Source organism: Marmota marmota, unplaced genomic scaffold, assembly GCF_001458135.2.
Source record: "Marmota marmota marmota unplaced genomic scaffold, marMar, whole genome shotgun sequence".
Taxonomy (NCBI): domain Eukaryota; kingdom Metazoa; phylum Chordata; class Mammalia; order Rodentia; family Sciuridae; genus Marmota; species Marmota marmota.
Window position 1 is genome coordinate 37,107,823 of NW_025999842.1, and position 20,982 is coordinate 37,128,804.

General features: G+C 36.0%; 1 protein-coding gene across 7 annotated transcripts in view; it reads right to left on the bottom strand.

Moving 5' to 3' along the window:
• Positions 1–20,982, bottom strand: part of Fam184a (family with sequence similarity 184 member A) — a 121,613-nt gene extending 100,631 nt beyond the window's left edge. For 5 of the 7 annotated variants that reach the window (XR_007344403.1, XM_048795460.1, XM_048795397.1 and 2 more), the window contains exon 1: positions 20,829–20,976. Coding sequence is in view for 5 of the 7 variants with exons in the window: in XM_048795460.1 (XP_048651417.1) it covers positions 20,829–20,870 (42 nt within the window). In the remaining 2 variants the exon portion in view is untranslated. Of the gene's footprint in view, positions 1–14,439; positions 15,166–20,828 lie in introns of those variants that run through there. The other 2 variants (XM_015500756.2, XM_048795496.1) reach the window with 2 other exon arrangements.

Here is a 20,982-nt window from a genome sequence, read left to right on the forward strand (position 1 = left end):
CAAAGAACCTCACCCCCCCGCTGGTACAAAGACCTCTCCACAGGTGTGGCTGTATACTGGACCGGTAGTCAGTGACGGGTAAGATCCAATTGCAATGGTACCAACCTAAGGACCATATGTACTATTGGACAACTTAAGGCAGGCACGGTCCCTAAGCCACATGCTTGTTGTTTTAACAGAGAGGGGGAGATGTTGAGAGCCACAGCCAAAGGGGCCCCAGCAAACTTCCAGCTGCCAGCAAACTTCCAGCTGCCGGCTGATGATTGGCTCACAGTGGCCCCAACAACATCTAGCTGATTGGCTTCTCTGCGGTGATGCTCATTGGGCTGTTTCCCTGCCCTTTCAGACCACGGAGCTGCTCATTGGGGGACTTTTTTGGCTCCGCCCACGTAACCCAGCCAATCGGCCTCAAGAGCAGGAGGATTGTGGGAGGTGGAGAGAAGCTTGTGTGGGAGAGAGAAGCTTGTGGAAAGCCGGTGCTGGCAGTTGAGGCTCTGAGGGTTTTTCCTGAGAGGCTGTTTTGTTTGGCGTGTGTGGTTCTAAAAATAAAGTTAGTTTCTTTTGACAAGTGGCTCCTGATTGTGCCCAGCCAGACTGCGGCATTGCTTCAAACATTTTCTGCCCCCAAACCAGGGAGATATTACACACTTATAAATGTCTTTTGATCACTATGTGAGATAGTCTCAATTTGGTGTAAGGATAGCAGGTAGCATAACCATCACTAAGTGGCCTACTAAAAAAAACTATACATCTGGGGCTGGGACTGTAGCTCAGTGGTGGAGTGCCTGCCTTGCACATGTAAGGCACTGGGTTCAATCCTCAGCGCCACATAAAAATATACTGTGTCCATCTACAACTACAAAAATTATATTTAAAAAAACTAAATATCTGTTTCCTTCTCCATTCTGATGGCCACTCATCCACCACCAAGAGGAGTGGCTGAGTGAAAAAAAGATTGAAAATCACGTACTGCTTCACTAAATACAAAGGGCCAATAAAATTAATTCAGCAATCAAAAATAAGAAATACCATGTCTATCAATTTTACAAAAATAAGAATTCTGAAATTTAACATTAGTATCACAAATTGAATTCTAACAGAAGTAAATTTATTTTGAAATATTATTTCTGTTATTTGCTATGGCATGAATATTTTTAGGTCTCAATCTACTTCTCAGTAGGAACTACATATAGTTTAATGAGACAAATATTAAGATGCTGTCCCCACTGAGAAAAATCTCAGTGTTCTCATGAAAGGATTTGAAGAAAGGTAATGAATTTCTGGAAAAGAAGTTTAAGGTTGTAAACACATACATTCTTTATATAAAAAAGATTCATATTTAATGACAATGCCCCTTATATTCCCCTTTTCTACTATACCATATCCACTTGTCTCTCCTACACCAGAGTTTATATTTGATGTGAGAAAATGAGCACTTGTATAGGAAATTACATTTTTTAATAGTATCACGATATTAAGAAATATAAAGTCAGAAGAATACAAAGGCTTTGCAAAAGTAAGGTCTACACTGATATCTACTTCATGGAATGGAAATGAAAAAGAAAATCTAAAAGAGATTTTAAAAGTGGAAAAGGGAGAAAGAGGTGGTGGGGAGAGAAGAAAAAATTTTAATTTCATTCAAAAAGATGGAATTTAAGATAAGGTCAGACAGACTAGAGATGAGAAAGGAAACTAGATTTTTTTTTTTTTTTTGGTTTATTTTCTCATTCTTTGGCATGTGGGCAATGCTTAAGAGAGATGATTAATTCAATTTTGGACATGTGGCACCCAAGATGATAGTAGCTATCAGGTACAAATGACAGTCTTACAAGAAGAAATGAACTGAAACTTCCTAAAATTAGGGTTTTTCCATCCCATAGTAACATTCTATACTAAAATATATTATTTCCTTATCTAAGGACTGTTGAGAGCCACAGCCGAAGGGGCCCCAGCAAACTTCCAGCTGCCAGCAAACTTCCAGCTGCCGGCTGATGATTGGCTCACAGCGGCCCCAGCAACATCTAGCTGATTGGCTCCTCTGCGGTGATGCTCATTGGGCTGTTTCCCTGCCCTTTCAGACCACGGAGCTGCTCATTGGGGGACTCTTTTGGCTCCACCCACGTGACCCAGCCAATCGGCCTCAAGAGCAGGAGGATTGTGGGAGAGGGAGAGAAGCTTGTGTTGGAGAGAGAGGCTTGGGGGAAGCCGGTGGTGGCAGTTGAGGCTCTGAGGGTTTTTCCTGAGAGGCTGTTTTGTTTGGCGTGTGTGGTTCTAAAAATAAAGTTAGTTTCTTTTGACAAGTGGCTCCTGATTGTGCCCAGCCAGACTGCGGCAAAGGACACCACTTGGCATTGGGCATTAAATTAGCTGGCTACTAAATCATGGTTTTATCATAAAATCAACTTTATCAATTCCACTACTAAAATCTCCAAATATCTGCAAGAAGTAAAGCTATTCATGTAATCTATTAGGAACATCCTAGACTTTTGTCAGGAACTTCCTTTCTTCTCAAAGTGATGTGAATCTAGGCATAGTATAAATGTGGAACATTTATACTGTGATTTAATGAAGCTAAGAGACCTAAAACAGAGGAGCTCCACTATCATAAACTCGTAGCTATGTTATAATTAAAGCTTTGTCCCAGGGTTTCATAAACTGACTTCCAGACCACTCACGTATAATCGAATCAAGCCTTTATTGAAGCACACCGGTGGCGGCTGACCAGAACATAAAGCTGTTCCCCTGATCAGCCCCGAGCAATTGCAAGGGCACTCCTTATAAGCCTGAAAACTGCAAAAGGGATGCTGGGGGGGGGGCTCTAGCCAATGCCAGCAAGCCAGGTTACAGAAGCAGGACAGTGCAGTCAAGCGGAGGGAAGCCTAACCAATCACAATTAGCCCAGTCACCCCAGTTACAGAAACAGATCCCCGTTACCCTAGTTACAGAAACAATACCCCATTAGGTAGTTCCCTGTTCTTAAAGGTTTCTATAGCAAAAGGAAAAGAACATCTTGCTCCAGTCATGACTCTTCTACTTGGCATGGTTGCTTTACAGGATGAAGTCAGAAAACAAAATGGAGTCACATTTGCTCCTACTATCACAGCTACATGGAGAGTGGAGGCCCTGCAGTCAACTATTTCAGCTAAGTTCAGCCTTTAAGTCATACTAGTCCAGGTGCCAGATGTGTAAAAAAGTTATCTTGAAAGGGGATTCTTCTCAAAGTGTGAAATATGATATATCAAGAACTATGTAATGTTTTGAACAGCCAACAATAAAAAATTAAAAAAAAAAAGAAAAAAAGAAAGGGGATTCTTCAAATCCAACTGTTTCAACTCCCAGCTTCTCCAATCACATCCAGGCACTTGAGTCTTTCCATCTGAATCTCCAGACACTGGAGAAGAGACAAACCACCCAGCTGTCTCTTTCTGAACTCCTAACCCAAGAATCTATGTGCATAACCAAATGGTTGTGGTTTTGAAAAGGAATTTTCAAAAGTAAAACAGGCATCAAGAGATAACCAGAGCAACACCAGATAACTGGATGTATGCTGAGTAACATGGCCATCCCTCACTTCAATAAACACATTTCACATTGTTCTTTCCTGAGACTTTCATTTCCATTCCAATTAATATTTTTGCCAATAATAAATACCCATTCTTAATTTCCCCAGTCAACTTTAGAATACATTATACTCAAGAAAACCATTTCTTAGGGTTTTGTTTTGTTTTTAGCTTATTTGCGTTAAAACTTTCTATCTAAACATACTCTCCACTCACTGGAATTATTTCAGTCTTTTCACCCCTTTTATTCTGATCCATGTTTGAATTAGGTCATGACTAAAGATATAATTACTTGAAGCAAAATGCTGTGCACCCAACTATAACAAAGATAAGTGAAAATTCTGTCAGGCATAAGAATTATTCGGCCCTTATCGTAAATAAAGCACTGTGCCAGTACTTCAGATGTTTATCATTATAAATGCCTTATTAATATGGGTTGACTGTACTAAACTGTGTAAAACTACCATCCGCACAGCTGTCCTTTTGCTAATTTGTCAGAAAAGCACATAATACGTTCAACAAAGACTATTATTTGATATATAATTTTAATATAACTCTTCAAACCATTCCATTTATATAAATATCCTCTATTTTATAATGTACTAAAACTAATACGTATAAATCAGTCACAAATCATGGCATAAAAAAAGTAAAGCTCAATATTCTTAACACACTTCATTTCCTTATTTGTAATTCTTTAAAACTATTCAGCAAAGAAAAACTTAATCCTATTGTTTCTGACTATTTAGTTCCTTCTAGATTACAGTTTAGACTTTTCAGAAAATAATCAGTTAAAATCAGAGATGATCACAACTTCTCCTGGCATCACTTCTACTCTCATCCTGCTGATGTATGCCCTTCCAGAGGCAGCTATATGGGAGATTGTTTTTTTCACTGAAATATAACAAAGTGAACCAGCTATACAACTAGTTAATACTCTCCATCTCTCCAGGTAGCCTGCGGAAGGCTAAGGAAGGAACCATTTTGTAGCTGCTGCACAGGGGCAGACAGCCGAGGGGGCCAATTCCTGGCAAATCTGAGTTTGGCCTGGAATATAGGCCCAGTAAACACACACTCTACATGATATAGAGTGTGCTGAAGTTGTTGTGGACTGATTTGAAAATTAGGCCAGACTTACCCCATTTTGTTCAGACACCTCACCCTGTGTGAAATTGGCTCCCCTTCTACATGAGCCCACTTACATAGAAGCTAACACCACCATCCTCACCCTCTTGCACCCTGATCACAATATCCTTGAACTATGAAACTAATTCAAGCTTGTTTTTCTAAAAATGTACTAAAGGTGTGATTTCTGAGAATATGTACTTTCCACTTTATGAAATGTTATCTTGTGATTATAATTGCCTCCCCCCCACCTCCTTCTTTGTGGTTTTAGTCCTTATAAGCTGATTCTCATCCCCAATCAGGGTCAAGGGTTGCAGAACTGCTTGCTCTCCCTGCTCCCTTGACCCTGGCCAGAACAAATTCTTTGTCTTTTGCTTCAAAAAAGACCTGGAGTTTTATTTGGAATTTTGGAATACCACCTTAATAAAGTGACCAGGAGAAAAATCAAATGTGGAGAGAGGTTTCACAGGGGACAACTGGTTGTGGAAATACACCTGGTGGTTCTACCCCTTGTCCTCCAATCTGAATGTTTGCAAGGTAGTCTGGGAGAGGCACTTCTGGCTAGGAACACAAACAAGAAAGGGTGCAGGGTGGGAGAGATTGTTTGGAGACTGAACCAGAGACCAGGAAATGTGGAGTTCAAAACTGACATAGGGGACTAAGAATTGACTCAACAATATGCTGTCTCCAAGAGACTCACATCATAGGCAAAGACACCCAGACTGAAGGTGAAAGGATGGGAAAAAACATATCACTTACATGGGTCACATAAACAAGCAGGGGTTTCTATCCTCATATCAGATGAAGTGGACTTCAAACAAAGTTAATTAGAAGAGACAAAGAAGACCATTTCATACTGCTTAAGGGAATCATACATCAGCAAGACATAACAATTGTAAATATTTATGCCCCTAACAATGGAGCATCTACCAATATCAAAGAAACCCTTCTCAATTTCAAGAATCAAACAGACCACAAAACAATAATACTGGGTAACCTTAACATGCCTCTGTCCCTCCAAAGAAAAAACAAATGAAGAAGCTACAGAAGCAAAAAATACAATTTGATAATTTTAGACTTAACAGACATATATAAAATATTTCATCCACCAATGATTGAATATACCTTTTTCTCAGCAGCACATGGATCCTTCTCTAATGTGATGTAAGCTTATCACATATGTTGGCATACAATTATAATATTACCTTAATATATTTTTAGCATCTGTAGTATTATTTTGATAGCTCCCTTTCCATTGATATTAATTTGTGTTCTTGCTTTTTTCTTGATTGGACTTTTTTAAATCAAATTTTAGCTGTATTTTTTCTTTATATATTTCTGCTCCTACTCTTTTTCCTTCCTACTACATAAATTGAAAATGATTTGATTGTTATTCTAGCTTCTGATACAAGTACTTTAAATTATAAATGTTCATCTGAGTACTGTTTCATCACAGAAATCCTGATATTTTAAGCTTTTATTAGCACTTGGTTCAAAGCACTTTTTATTTACTTTTCTTGTGCTTTCTTCCTTGACCTCTGAGATATTTATAAATGTGTCATTTAATTTTGAAATAGTTGACATGTGGGAATGGGGTTCTATATATCTTAAGGTGATTGATTTCTAATGTAATAAATTATGCAGGAAACAGTGCATAATTTCAAATTTTAAAAAAGGAATAGAAATGCTTTTTATATTGATTATATTGGTTACATACATGTCAAAAGCTGATCAAATTATATACTTCAAATATGTGCATTTTATTGTACCTGAATTTTACCTCAATAAAATAATGAAAAAAACCCATACACAGTTAAAAAAAAATGCCTGCTAAATTGACATTGTGTTTAGAAATGAAGTTGTATGTACCTTAAAGATATTAACTCTAAAGGCAATATTTAACACAATATCTTCTTGTTAAATAATTTCTGTTATTTTTCTAAAATATATTTAGATTTGATAGAAAATATTTTCAGATATAAGGTTAGGTCTCAACAAAAAGGTAACAAACCTAAAAAGAATTTCATATATCTAGTAAGCAAGAGAACACTGGTATTTGTATGTATGTTATTTGTTATCTGAATATGACATAACTTGCTGGAATTTTATGCAAATAAATTAATAATCAAGTTAGAAACAACAAGTTGATCAAATAATTCACTTAAATACATCACATTTTGTTTTAAAACTTTAGTTTGCTTAACATTTACAATTTTCTAGTTTGTTCCTTTAAAAAACCTTCAGCATGCAAGATTCTGCATTCTAATGCCCTATATTCCACTTTATTTATCCATAGGATTACAGAACAGATCTCAAGTTAATTCCAGTGTCCATCCCTACTCCCTGACTCCTCTCACCATTGACTACCATCCCCACTTGACCTTATTATAGTCTCTGAAATTTCTGAGCTAGCATGTAAACAATAAGCCAGACAAACACACAAAATTAATTCCCTACATCCTCAGAACTCCCTTTCTGCCCCATTCCTTTTTCAAGATTGTATTTTATATTGCACCTAACTAATAATAGTATCTGAGAATGATTTGGGTATTCATCAAACTGTCTAATGCTGCCTTCTGAAAGGGGCAACATGGTACAGTTAGAGAAATCTAAGTTCAAATCCCAGCTCTACTGGCAGCGTGACTCCAACCAAGTTACTTAATCTCTTGAACACTCTGTTTCGTCCTGAATCTAATATTAATCTTATGCAACACAGTAGGCATGGCTTATCCTACTTTTCAGATTTATCATTCAACCTTCCTCATCATAGTAAGCTCTAGTCAGCATCTTTACATACACCAATGGTCCTCTCAATTCCTAAATTTTCTCTTACTCTATTGCTACATCCTAGCCTCACTTCCATTCCTACATAGTAATTCAATGGTAGATTAGCCAAATTATTTTCTACTGAAGCTCTATAATTTTACTAAAATCCAATTCTTCGCTCTATCTATCAGACAAAATTCAAGGTTCTGGATTAGCTATAGGTTTTTCTATACCTATCAGATAAAACTTAGGTTCTGGATTATTCTGTAATAACCCACCTGCTTCTCTCCCCCATATCCAACCAATGATCCTCTCCACAGGAGTGCAGAGGATTTTGAAAATATGTGCATAATCACCTGCTCTACTATGCCATAGTGGTTCTGAGTAACCAACAGGATTCATACCCAAGGGGATGGCATGTCACTTTATGATTATGCTATAAAAAGACCATAGCTTCCATCTTGGTCTCTTTCCCTCCCCACCTCTCAGAGCATTTGCTGTGGAGAGTTCCACATGGAAAAGGATTACAGTCTCTTACTAACAGCCATATAAGTGAACTCAAAGGTGGAACTTCCAGTGCTAGTCAAATCTTCTGAGACAAGAACCCTAGCCAACCTCGTGAGAAGCCCTGAGCCAGAACCACACAGCCAAGTGACACCTACAATCCTGAACCTCAAATTATCGTGAGATAACAAATGTGTGTTTTAAGCAGCTAAGCCGGTGGTGGTGGGGCTTGTTATTAAGTAATAAGTACCTAATATATGTTCTTCCTAATATTACTATTTCAATTCACACTAATCCGTCATGAATGCCTAGTCATTCATTCTCTCTCTCATTCATCAAATACATAAGTAGTACCTAGTATATGATAGAGACCTATTGTCCTACAAGATATGATTACAAAGTCCTGAAAAGGTTATCTCCAAAATGTTTCTCATATCTCTTCTTTCTGTTACTGCCATTCTAATTCAGGCTCTCATCATTTCTCAGCAATACTATTACAAGAGCTCCCCAATTTGTTTCCTTGATTCTCATCTGTCCCTATCTATCTGAGGCACAGAAACAGCAACACAATAAGGATTAAGGCAGGAGAAAGTTCTCTTAAGGAAAGAATGAGCCCAGACAAATAACTTAAGTTATGACAGTCTTGATAGTTTCAGTAAAATAGAAAAGTAGCTAATCTATCCAATATGTATAGAAAAAGAAGAACACAACTGTCAATTCAGAGATTAGCAACATCATATGGTGCAGCAATACTAGCAATCAGATAAAAATGGATTCATGATTTTATAGAGAGCAATATAAATACCTGCATTAGTTTCTTATTGATACTTTAAAAATTCACTACAAAATAAGTTACTAAACATACAATCCTAGAGGTCAGAAGTGTGAAGAGTTTTACCAGGCCGACATCTGAAGGCTCTTGGGGAGAAGTGGTTTCCTTGCCTTTTCCAGATTCTAGAAGCTACCTACATTCTGTGGCATTTGATTTCCTTTCATCTTCAAAACCAGCAAATGCTAGTCAAATATTTGTACATTCTGGTGACTCTGACATTGAGTCTTCCACCTCCCTCTACCATTTACAAGGGTCCTTGTGATTACACTTGCCCCAAATAAATAAACAAGGACAACCTATCTCAAAATGCTTAAGTAAATCAGATAAATCAGACCTGCAAATGTTAAAGTAACAGTCACAGGTTTCCAGGATTAGGGTGTGTACCTCTCTATGGAGAATGATTGGGAGGGGTGTGGTATTCTGCCACAATCTAACAATGACACACAACCAAGAAATTAGAATTTGGATTAGGGTCTTAGCTCAGTGGTAGAGCGCTTGCCTAGCATGTGTGAGGCACTGGGTTCCATTCTCAGCATGGCATATAAATAAATAAAGGTCCATCAACAACTAAAAAAGTATTTTAAAAAAGAGAAAGAAATTAGAATTAAAAAAGCAAATAGCAAGGGTGACTCACGGTTGAAGGGAAAAAGCATATATGATCCTCAAGAGAGCAACATTCAAATCATGGGCTTGGTTCAAATAAAATTTTTACTCCAGATAGGTTAACTTTTCTAACTCCCTCACAACCACAGAGTACTCTTATCTGGGGGCTCCTTTATAATAAGTATTTTCTGATCAGCACCAGACAAGTGGGACAAGAAAAAGTGGACAGGTATGGACATTTAAGGATGGCCTTTGTCAGGATACAGATCATGTGCCTAAGACTTCTAAATTTCAATAAATAGTATTTAAAAAGCTTTCTATATGAAGTATAAGGTCAATCCAGAACTACCCAGCTAAATGTGTTACAGTTTCAGAATATAAGCTTTCTAGTTATCTTCAGGTACCTAGAGAGAGTTAAAAAAAACCAACTCCCACATTGACAGTTTATGCTGAGAAGGAAGTAACTGCACATGTATTTTAAGCAAACGATAAACATAAAAGACTTTATTTAAATTAAAACAAACAATACTATATTTTTAAAGCTTTTGCTGCAGATTCTAGAATTTTATATATATATATATATATAAAAATATATATATATTTATATATATATATATAAAATATATATATATATATTTTATTGTTTTTTTTCCTGGCCTAGAGCAATGTAGCATATTCAGGTTCTAGATTACCACTATTGGATAAGGACAGAATGTGAATGTAATTTTAACCCATGCTTATGATTGTAGGGTGGCTACTGGGTGACTGGCAACTCACACAAAAGAAGAATAGTCCCACCCCCACGATCCCCTCCACCTCTCTTGATAGAGGGTGTTTGGAGAGATAATAAGAGTAAGTCACATTCTTATGAGGGTGGTTAGGGTGGTAACAAGAGTCACAATCACACAGGCCCATGACAACAGCTGACAAGTGAGAGCAGGGGCTAAGTAAACAGCAGATGCAAAGTTCTGCCTCCATTTTTAGATATAACTGATCCTCTATATTCATGAACTCCATATTTGCACATTCACCTACTTGTTAAAATGTGTATGTAATCCCCAAATCAGCACTCATGGTGGGTTAGATAAGCTTCATGCAGGCATGAATTGTGCTTGCTACTACTGGCTATGAGTTCAGTGTTACTGAATCGACAATATATAGTAAACAGAGTATTTTAAACAGAAATGCACATAAAACAATAGGGTGATGAGATTATGGGCATGTTGTGACCGAGTGCTGTCAGGAATCTAACTGTATACTTTCCCTGGAACAAAACATAATCATATGAACCATGAGAACTAACTATTTTATTTGTTGATGAACCTTTACTTTTGTGAGTTGTGGTCCCTAGCAATGTAAAACATATCTCTATCAGAAAAGAGAATATATGAGAAAACATACTTTAGTGTTAAAGGTGATGGCAGCAGAGTCCGAATCAGGTGGAAGGAACTAGAGAGTGGGTAGGACTTGACATTTATTGAGCGCTTCTCACCTATATAAATTATCTCCTTTGACCTTTATGATAATTCTGTGAGGTAGGCTTTGTTATTATTATATTACATATGAGGACATGATTTCTGAGAAGTTAAAACATTTTGAAGGTTATACACTAGCATGTAGTGACATTGAAATTCAAATAGAAAAAGTTGCCCAGAGTTATATATTTAAAATTTGTCAGGATTCATAGATTGATAAATGTTATAATTATTATATATGATAAATATAATTCCATGACATTTTTAAGACTATTGAAAAATTTAAAAAATATAGACCAAGATGGAATGTAAATTAACAGGAATAAATAATGAGTAAGGCCTACCACAATGTCTTTAATGATCTAGCATTCAACTAATCTACCAAACACATGATCCTATATTATATGCTCTGCTGCAGTCAGATTTACGTATATTTTCTTTTATTACTGTTTAGATCATTAAACACACACACACAGTATTGACACTCAAATACACAACTTCCCCCACAAATTGCATATACTTTGTTTATATAATGTTTCTCTAGGCAAAACATTTAAGAGTAAGAAAAGAATACTATTTAGTATGTTGATCATGAAATGTTTTCTTAAAGAAATGAGATTCTGCTAAGACTGTACTTTAGGAGGAACAAAATGCAAAATGCAAATGTAGGTTGGGCATCCCTAACTTAAATACCCAAAATGCTGGTAGATAGAAAATTTTCTGAGCACCAATATGATGCTAAAAGTAGAAAATTCCACACCAGATGTTATGTAAGAGGTCACAGTCAAAACACAAATACAAAAAAATGTTGTATAAAAAATACAAAAAAATATTGTATAAAATTACCTTTAGACTGTGTAGGAGTGTATATGAAATGTAACCAAATTTTGTGTTTAGACTTAGGTCCCCAAAATATTTTATTATGTATACACAAATATTCCAAAATCTGAAAGTTTGAAATTCAAAACACTTCTGGTCCCAAGCATTTCATGTAAGTGATACTCTACTCATACCTGTGAACACAGATACATATTCACTAGAATAAACTTAATTCTGCTCAACTAAAAAGGTCAATGCCTAGAATTTACATAGTCAAACTTTATACTTCATTTTTATAAGAAAGGGAGACATGGCAAATAAAAAGGGATTAACGAAATTTATTCAGAAATAAAGATTCAACATTTATAAGTTTGGCCTAATAGATTTAGTATAAAATTGGCTTAATTTCCTAGGCATGTTACTAATGATCATAATAATAATTTGGAGGTGATAAAGGATTCTAGTGCAATCTGGGTATGATACAGTTTAAAATTAAGGTGGAAAATTATAATCCTTATAGTAACCTCTATTTATCTAAGCTCATTCCCCAATAATTTCAAGTAAATAGGAATTTATCCTAATATTACTAAAATTATCAACTTTATTGATAATCTAAATTCTAATAATGCAATATTTGGACAAAAATTTTTCACTTTCAAACTCCTTAAAGCTCAATATAGAGATGGTACATATAAATGAGAGCTACAGATGAGCAATTTTTAAAAGTACACCATAAATACTATCTCCTTTATAATAAATGAAGTGGTAGAGAGTAACAGAGTCTGAAATATCAAATACACACATTTTTGTTATTGATTACTAAATCTTTTGTTCTCCCGTCTACTGTAGAGCTTTTGGTAGGTTCAGCCTTCATTTACAAATCAAGATGACAGCAGTAATAGATACAGGTAAAAACAATACACACACACACATATATATATATCTAACACACACACACATATATATGTGTGTGTGTGTATATATATATATATATATATAGAGAGAGAGAGAGAGAGAGAGAGAGAGAGAGACTTACTATATTTTTTACATATTTTTGTGGAAGTTGTGGTAGGAAAGAATGATATAAGTATTAATGACATAGGCCTAAGGTCGACAAATAACAGTAGCTTACTGATATAGTTTAATAAAAAGCTAAAAATAAAAGATTTTCTAAGATATTTGCTTTAGCCTCAAATGTTAAATATACCAAAATACTGACTACAACTGACAGTCCACAATTTGTGAAGGTCAGTGTTTCCAAAATTTATTTTAAAACATGGATTGGTAGTAAAAGAATATTTTCTAGTACAGGTAAAACATCCCTAATCTGAAATACTCCCAAATCCATTTTGTTGTTGTTATTTTGAGATGAGGACCAGGTGCATTGCCCAAGCTGACCCTGAACTCCTGAGCTAAAGGGATCCTCATGACTCAGCCTCCCAGGCAGCAGAGGCTACAGATGGTGCCACTGTGACAGGCTCCAAAACTTTTTGAATGCTGACATGATACGCAAAGATTTTGAACTCTAGAGCATTTTAGATTTGGGGTTAGGAATACTCAACCAGTAAAGTCTATGTAAATATTAAAAAATAAATACACAAAAAAAATCTGAAACACATTTAGTCCCAAACATTTTAGATAGGGAATACTCAACCTATAATATGTTAAAGGCCAGAAGTTCTCAGGTAAAGCTAAAAGAAACCCTGTGGCTCAGAACACACCTGAAATATACAATAAAAACCTGAGAAATTTTCCCCACATCAAATTACCATTTATAACATTCTTTTACTTTTTAAAACCCCAAATTCAGTTAGCAATTGTCCCCCCCTCAGGTTTCCATTTCTAAAAAGGGCTATGAAGCACCAATTCTGACAGTTTTACTTAATGTCCTTTTCATTCACAAGTGGCCTGCAGAATAGAAACTCTATATGGTGAAACAAACTAATTCCATTTCATGACATAATATTAACTTTATCTGGATGCTCACAGATAAGAGTTTTGCTTTTTAAAATCTCACAAGGTCAATCAAAAGAAAGGATAGTATTTTATCCATTCAGAATCTTACTTGCTTTATAAGTCCTGCATAACTTTTCTTCCTCATCTCAAATATAAGTGATACAAAATTTTCAGAAATACTCATAATTTTTTAAGAGTTAATATACAGGGACTTTACTAATTCAATTAAAACAAACAAATTACTTCAATAACATATTCCTACCAGACTCTTATCCTTCATACAACTTTTTAAAACCTTGGGAATTAGAGAATAGTAAAGAATTTTTATCAACAAAGAATAAATGATAAAAACTGGAAAGTTTTCAATTTATTGCCTTCTAGAATTGGGTCTAGGTAACAATACAATTAGGAAAGCAAGCAGTTAAGGAAAAACATTCTAAAATAACCATAATAGTAACTTTCACACCAAGCATAGCAGCCTCCAAATTAATGTAACTACATTATTTTTTAGGTCTGGTATGGCTAAAGCTGTTAATAAAAACACGAAAATATTTTGACATTTATTTTAAAACAGAGGCACACACATATAGCTCTATTACAAAATTACTGAGCCACAGTTACAAAATATACTATCTATAAACTCAGAAATTTTCTACATTGTATGGGAGAAGCACATTGGTTGCACTTGTTATTAAAAATCCATGAGTGAGATAAGTCAAATATGGTTCCTATAAGAAAAAACAATAACAACTCTGTAACCTCTACTGAACAACTAATATTAGGAAGAAGGTAGACTTACAGAAAAGAAACCTACTGATGTAGCCACCCATCCTAGACCAATTCAGAGACCTGGGTTGAAGTCCAGATTCTGCCAGTGACAAGGTTGTGTAATATTCAATTAACTTTGGATCATCAATTTCTGCATCTATAAATGAGAGGATTAGGGTTGTCAAGTTTAAGGTTTCTGCCAGCTCTAAATCAAAATTTTAACTATAAAGGCAGTCCCTTTTATCATGCTCTTGTGTCCATTAGTAAAATACACGAAATTAATCCAAACCACTCACCTATGACTAAAGATTACATCCAGGCTATTGCACAAGAAGATGGCTGAGCTGCAGTGTTAACAAAGGAGAGAGAAAAAAAAAAAAAAAAAAAAGATGCTGCATTTGGCTTGTACTAGTCCTAAACTGAAACACAGCCGACTGTAACTATACTTTCAACTCTAGTTCAAAAACCCAACTTGTACCAAAAGTGGCTATTTACTTAGGTAATTCATAATCTCCTAGATATTAAACTATAAAAAAGCATGCACACGCACGCACACATACACACACCCCCAATTAGTGAAAATCAGTCTTATTTAATGTAGAGGAACCAGGACTGTGTGAAATTTTCACTGGTTTAAGCTTTCTACAAACATTGTGGTTTTAGATATAATAAAAGCAGAGTTATCATTAAATGGTATAAAATTTCCTAAAATATTTGGTAAGATACTAGTATATTAAAGGCCTACATTTTGAAATGACAATGTTTATATTTTAGACAAAGTGCTTGATATTTTTATTTTTATAACAAAATAAAGTATATTATGAAATATATATATAAGAATATTATGAAATAATATAGCTTTCTGAAGCAGTTCAATGGGAAGCCAATAAACATTTCAATACGTAAGAATATTTTAACTCAGCCAAACTAATCTATCATTAGCCCAGAAAAGTAGCAGATACAATTTCTCAAAAATGCTACTTTTTCTACTGTATAGCAAAATTACGTGTCATATCATTACCACTACAACTACCATCATCATCTTCAATAAATACTCATTAGCTTTTATGATACATGCAAAGCATTAATATCAAGGTAAGACAAAATACAAGATATGGTCCCTATAATCAGAAAGGTATAATCAAAATCAGGGGGAAAAGGTATATTTACAAAAACAATAAATTGTATTTGCGAATTACAGATAATAAATATTATAAGAATTCTGAGTAAGGAAAGTCCAACAAAGGCTAAGTAGGTCAGGACATTGCTTGGTAAAAGGGCCACAGTATTAAAAGAAGTAGACTTACTGATGCTAATCATAGAAAACAAAACTACTTTCTGCTTCTTGGAAACTCATACTCTACCTTCTACTAGTTATGTCTATAAGTGATAAGTGGACTGAGCTGTATTGAAGTATAAGCAACAATAGAGGCCTTTCATAAGAAGCTAACACAGCAGGACATTAAAAGGGAAGTTTCTACTAAGAACTAAAGACAATAGAATTAACACTCCAAAGCAGATGCCAGAACTTTCCTAAAATTTCAAAGGAGGCAGTCTAAAGAAAGGAATGTCAGAAGTGTCTTACCTCCTACCCTCAACCAACACTAGTAAAATGTGACTTCAAGGAGATTACAGAGCTGGTTATGGAGATATTCATGAGATTTATGGTAATAAGGACCCAGGCCTTTTTATGGGGAAGAGAGAAAATTCTCATTCCACACCTCTAGCACAGGAAAAAAGGCTTTGAGGGGATCATATGAAGGGCTTGATACATGTCTCAAGCACTTTCAAGAACATCTGACCTAGACACCTGATTCATCCCTGGAAAATCTAAAGAATGGGAGATGAATGAAGATGCACTGGAGAACAAAAGAGATGGCTGAACTAGGACCACTCCTAGTTTTGTACAAAGAATGATTAGTTCCTAGGGACCAGATATGGGTCTTACAGGAAGAAACAGAAAGCTGTGGTAGAGTCACATGGATCCATCCAAACGGATTATCTGGAACCTGAACAGACTTCAACAAAATGATGATGAAGATACTTACTGCCAGCTCCAAGAGCTGAGGAAGGAGCCAGCAACCAGCCAGAATACATTTTCATTTTCAAGGAACTTAATGTGAAAGTCTCAAGCAACTAAGATGAAAGATACAGGATTCTCAAGTGAAAAATCTTGAAACATCTACCAAGACTATAAAAGCACTAAAGATAGATCATCATCTAGATTCTTAGCTAAAGCTCTGAAGCTCCTTTTCCCTCCTCCTCTTCCTTCTTCCTCCTCCAACTTTGGAGGGATCTGAAACCAGGACTGGCAAGGAAGAGTAGAAAAGCAGGGTCAGAAGGAAAAAAGTCAATGAAGTCCTTCCCCAATTACTAACTTGTCCCTTGCAAAACACAGGGCCAAAAAAATCTGCATAGGGGGAGAAGCTTCATCTTTAATTTGGGTTTGGTCTAGAAATTTTATTTGTTTATTTGCACTGTCATTTTAATAATCAAGCTGAGACCTTTGTGACTTAGTTATTGAAGGATGATTTTTATTATCTAAGAGTAACCAGAAATATCAAGTTCACTCATGTCAGAGAATAAACCAGCCTAAGAGTAAATTGAAAGAGACAGAAAGGGGCCAAAAAAGAAAAAAAAAAGAGATAAAAAATAATACTATTATAATTATGTCCTACCAGTTTCCTTTTTAATCTATTGCACTATAGAATCCAAACAAAAGGCCAGAAGCAATGGCACATGCCTGTAATTCCAACTACTCAGGAGGCTGAGACAGATGAAGGATTCTTAAATTACAGACTAGCCTTGGCAACTTGGCAAGACTCTATCTCAAAATAAAATGTAAAAAGGGCCAGGGATATAGCTCCCAGCCCCAGTCCCCCTGGATTCAATGCCCAGTACCAGGCAGGGGTGGGGAAGTATCATAAGGACAAACAGAGAAGTATGTAAATGTGATCTTATAAAACAGAATGGATTCCACCCAGCTTCCCTGTCTTACTGAGATGGTTCAACCATAACAATTTCAGAACTATGCCACAACATGAGAATTATTATTAATTCAAGAATCTAATATTAATTCTTAAAATTTGACATGGTTGACCTAAATATGCTAGACATCTTTTAACAGGCCGAGGACTATGTCCTGCTCCCCACTGCATTTCTAACACTTAGAAAAGTACCCTTACATAAAACCTGCTTTAAGAACTGCAGTTCTTACCACAAGAAGCTGCTATCTTAGGCTCTTGAAAGACAGAATATGAACAATTATGCATTCAGTTGAGACTTTTTCTTCAGTTAAAAACATACTGAACCTTATTATATACAATACTGTATAGTAGAAAACTGTCACCCTTACCCTTTCAAAGCCAGCCAGATTTCTTAACATGCCTTTCAATACTATACTACAAACAATGTGAATGTAAAACCTTTATTGATATTCAAATAAGAAAACAACTACTATATACATTTTTATAGAGTTTGGGAGAAATCCTCAAAATAAATACACTATGATATAATGGTACCCAAAGCAGAAATTTTAAAGGGGTATTTAAAATATACTGCAAATATTTTATGAATACTATTAGTATATAGTAAATATTTTCAATGATGGCCTGAATGAAGAGCCTATAACTCTCTAAAATAGGTACTGTCATCCTTACTTTAAAGATTTGGGAACTGAGGCTCAGAATTTAGTGACTTGCTCAAGGTCATGCTACTAGCAAGTAGGGGAGTGGAAATTTTAATTCAGGATGTGTGCCAGATTCCCAAGGCATATTTTTAATTATACTGCTACTATAAGGCTGAGGAGTGATTTTTACTGACTCCCTTCCCCAGAAAATAGATCCTACTTTAATAATTACCTTTATATTATCTAATAGAAATGTAAGATATTAACAAGTTGCATCCATAGTTCTACTTAATCTCTCTATTGGTGTGAATTTATTAGTAAACTCTTCATGAGTAAAACTCTTATGGAGAAGAACAGAGTTTCTAATTATATACACATACATAATATATATGGACATACATATATACACATATGTGTATATGCATATATGTATGTACACATATTCATGATGCCGTGCTTATGGCATAGTATTTGCAATAAGTGTATATGACTTTACAATTTGACAGTTTCCAAATAGTACATAAGAAAAGCAGGTCTTATTGTACATTTTCAGGAACTAAAGGGAACTGGCTGTATCAAGAGTCCTATTACAGGATTGTTTCATTGTCAGACTTCATCTCAAGTAAATATAAAGGCAAGAGGTAGAGGTGGAAGAACTTCTATAGATATTTCAGTATTCAATGGTATTCGTCCCTTACCTGGCATGATTTTGCCACCTCTCCCTTGCCCCACTCTGCCCCAGGAACATCTGGTAATGCTTACTATCATGATATTGGGGAGGGAACAATTGGGGTGGAAGTCTACTGACACCAATTATGTAGGGCAGTGATACTGCTAAACATCCTATAATGCACAAGATAGATCATCAACAAGGAATCAACCAATGCAACACTGAGAAACCCTAGTATAAGGTTTTAAATGTCTGAAGCACTTAAGACGTTGATGGGGTGGTGACAGTGTTTAGATACCGTAACTACAAACACTGATCAGAGTCCCAGTAACCCCCAAGAAGGATTAGATACAACACTCTGCAGTGATGAAGCACTGGCACAGGGACAGTGGCTTATTAGATTCAAGGAGCGTGGTGTGAAGGCTGAAAGTGCTATCAACATCCATGTAATATCCTACCTTCTGTGAATTTTTTTTTCTGATAAAAGAACAGGAAATTGAACAGTGTAAGTAGAAAGAAATAAAGTTTACTGAAGTGAAACAGCTTTCATTAAAGAATACACAGTTCCACTACCGATTTATTGAGTGTTTCTATTACAGCAGAACTCTGGGGGGTTACAATCTAAAATAAGAACAAAGGATGTGTGGACATCTTCTAAGAAAAAATCATAATAAATAAATAAATACTCATGTACTTCACTTTGAACATTAATATTATGAAGATCAAATGCTATTGCAGGAGAGCCCCAATTGTAGAAATGCTCTGATGACTCTGTGTTATCATTTCTTCCTAGTTCTTTCTTTCTGTGAATTTTGGTACTCTCTATCACAAGAGGAAATAGTAAAAACTGTGATACTTAGCAACCTGAGACTGTGTTGACGTCCAATAAAAAAAAAAAAAAAGAACAAACAAAAACCATTTCACAAAATGTTGCTTGCTTTGCATGGTTGAGATTTACTGTTAAATACCTACACCTTTTCTTTTTCACCTTCATTGTTCCCTTATTCTTTAGTCCTTCCTTATTATTTTTCTAACCTCAATAACATTTCTTCACTGAAATCTTTTTACCCTTCATTTATTCCTTGTTTTATTACGTTTCATTCCTTTTATATTATTCCTTTCCCTCCTTCCAATTCTAATGACTTAGTGTACTCTCTCAAAAAGACCAATAGTGAAAGTATATACTGAGAATTTTGGAGTCAGACTTCAGTTTACCTAGTAATATCCTGCGACTCCCTGCCCTATGTCTTCATCTCAGCATACCAACACTCATTAAGTAGTTATCACCTCTACTAACTTCCAAAAATCACAAATCACTTCTTCACATTTAATGGGTATTGCTAAATTGCCAGTAAGATCTAAACAGAGCAGGATAATTGATCCAAACTTCTCTTGCTTCAGGCACCAACTCTTTTCTATTATCAACATTTACTAAATTAGAAGAGCTCACTAACACAGGTGCCATCCTAAATCACAGTTGGTAAACATGCAAGCGATTTGCTCTTTGAAAACTATCTTTTGGTAAACTGAACCACTTAACAAAACGCTGACACAGTGTGATTCATCTAATAAGCCTTGTTTGACATTTTATCAGGATAAAGAATGACTCATTAAATCCCCCAAATGGCACACAAGGTATGTTTTACCCTCCTACATTCCTTGGAATAATCTCAGAAAGTTTATTCTCTCCATAAATGCGTAACCAATAACAGATACTCATTAATTCCGAGGATTCGGGTCATGTTAGGTAAATACGGTACTGTACTTCATGTGGTACTGTAGTGTGATGCCTCCTGGAGCCCTGGCAGATGCCTGGGAGCAACAGTAAAATCGTGTACCGTTGTGAAACTGAGAAAGTAAACCCTAATTTGTTCTGCGTGGGTTAACCCTAAAGGACAAAGAGGTGCAAGTCCTATGAATTCAGCAAGTCCCATAAATCCAGTGGTACTGCCTAGTTTAAATCCTCGTCGTCAGCGTTCCACCTAAGTTTGAGTGGTTTTGGAGATAAATCTCAGGCTGTTGCTTCTCGCCAGGAGCCCCCTTGGGCTCACTGCCTTCCAGGCGGGCCGGTGAGCCGGCTCGACGCGCACAGGGTCGCCTCCGTCCCCGCCCCGCCCCTTACCTTAGTAAGCTGGGCGATTTTCTTGCTCATTTTCAGGTGCATGTCCTGGCTGTAGTCCACGCAGTGGCCAGCCAGCTGCGCCGCGGCCGGCGAGGGTGCGAATTTGGCCGCCCCGGCTGCAGAGCCGCTGTAATAGTGCTGCTGCCAGCTCATG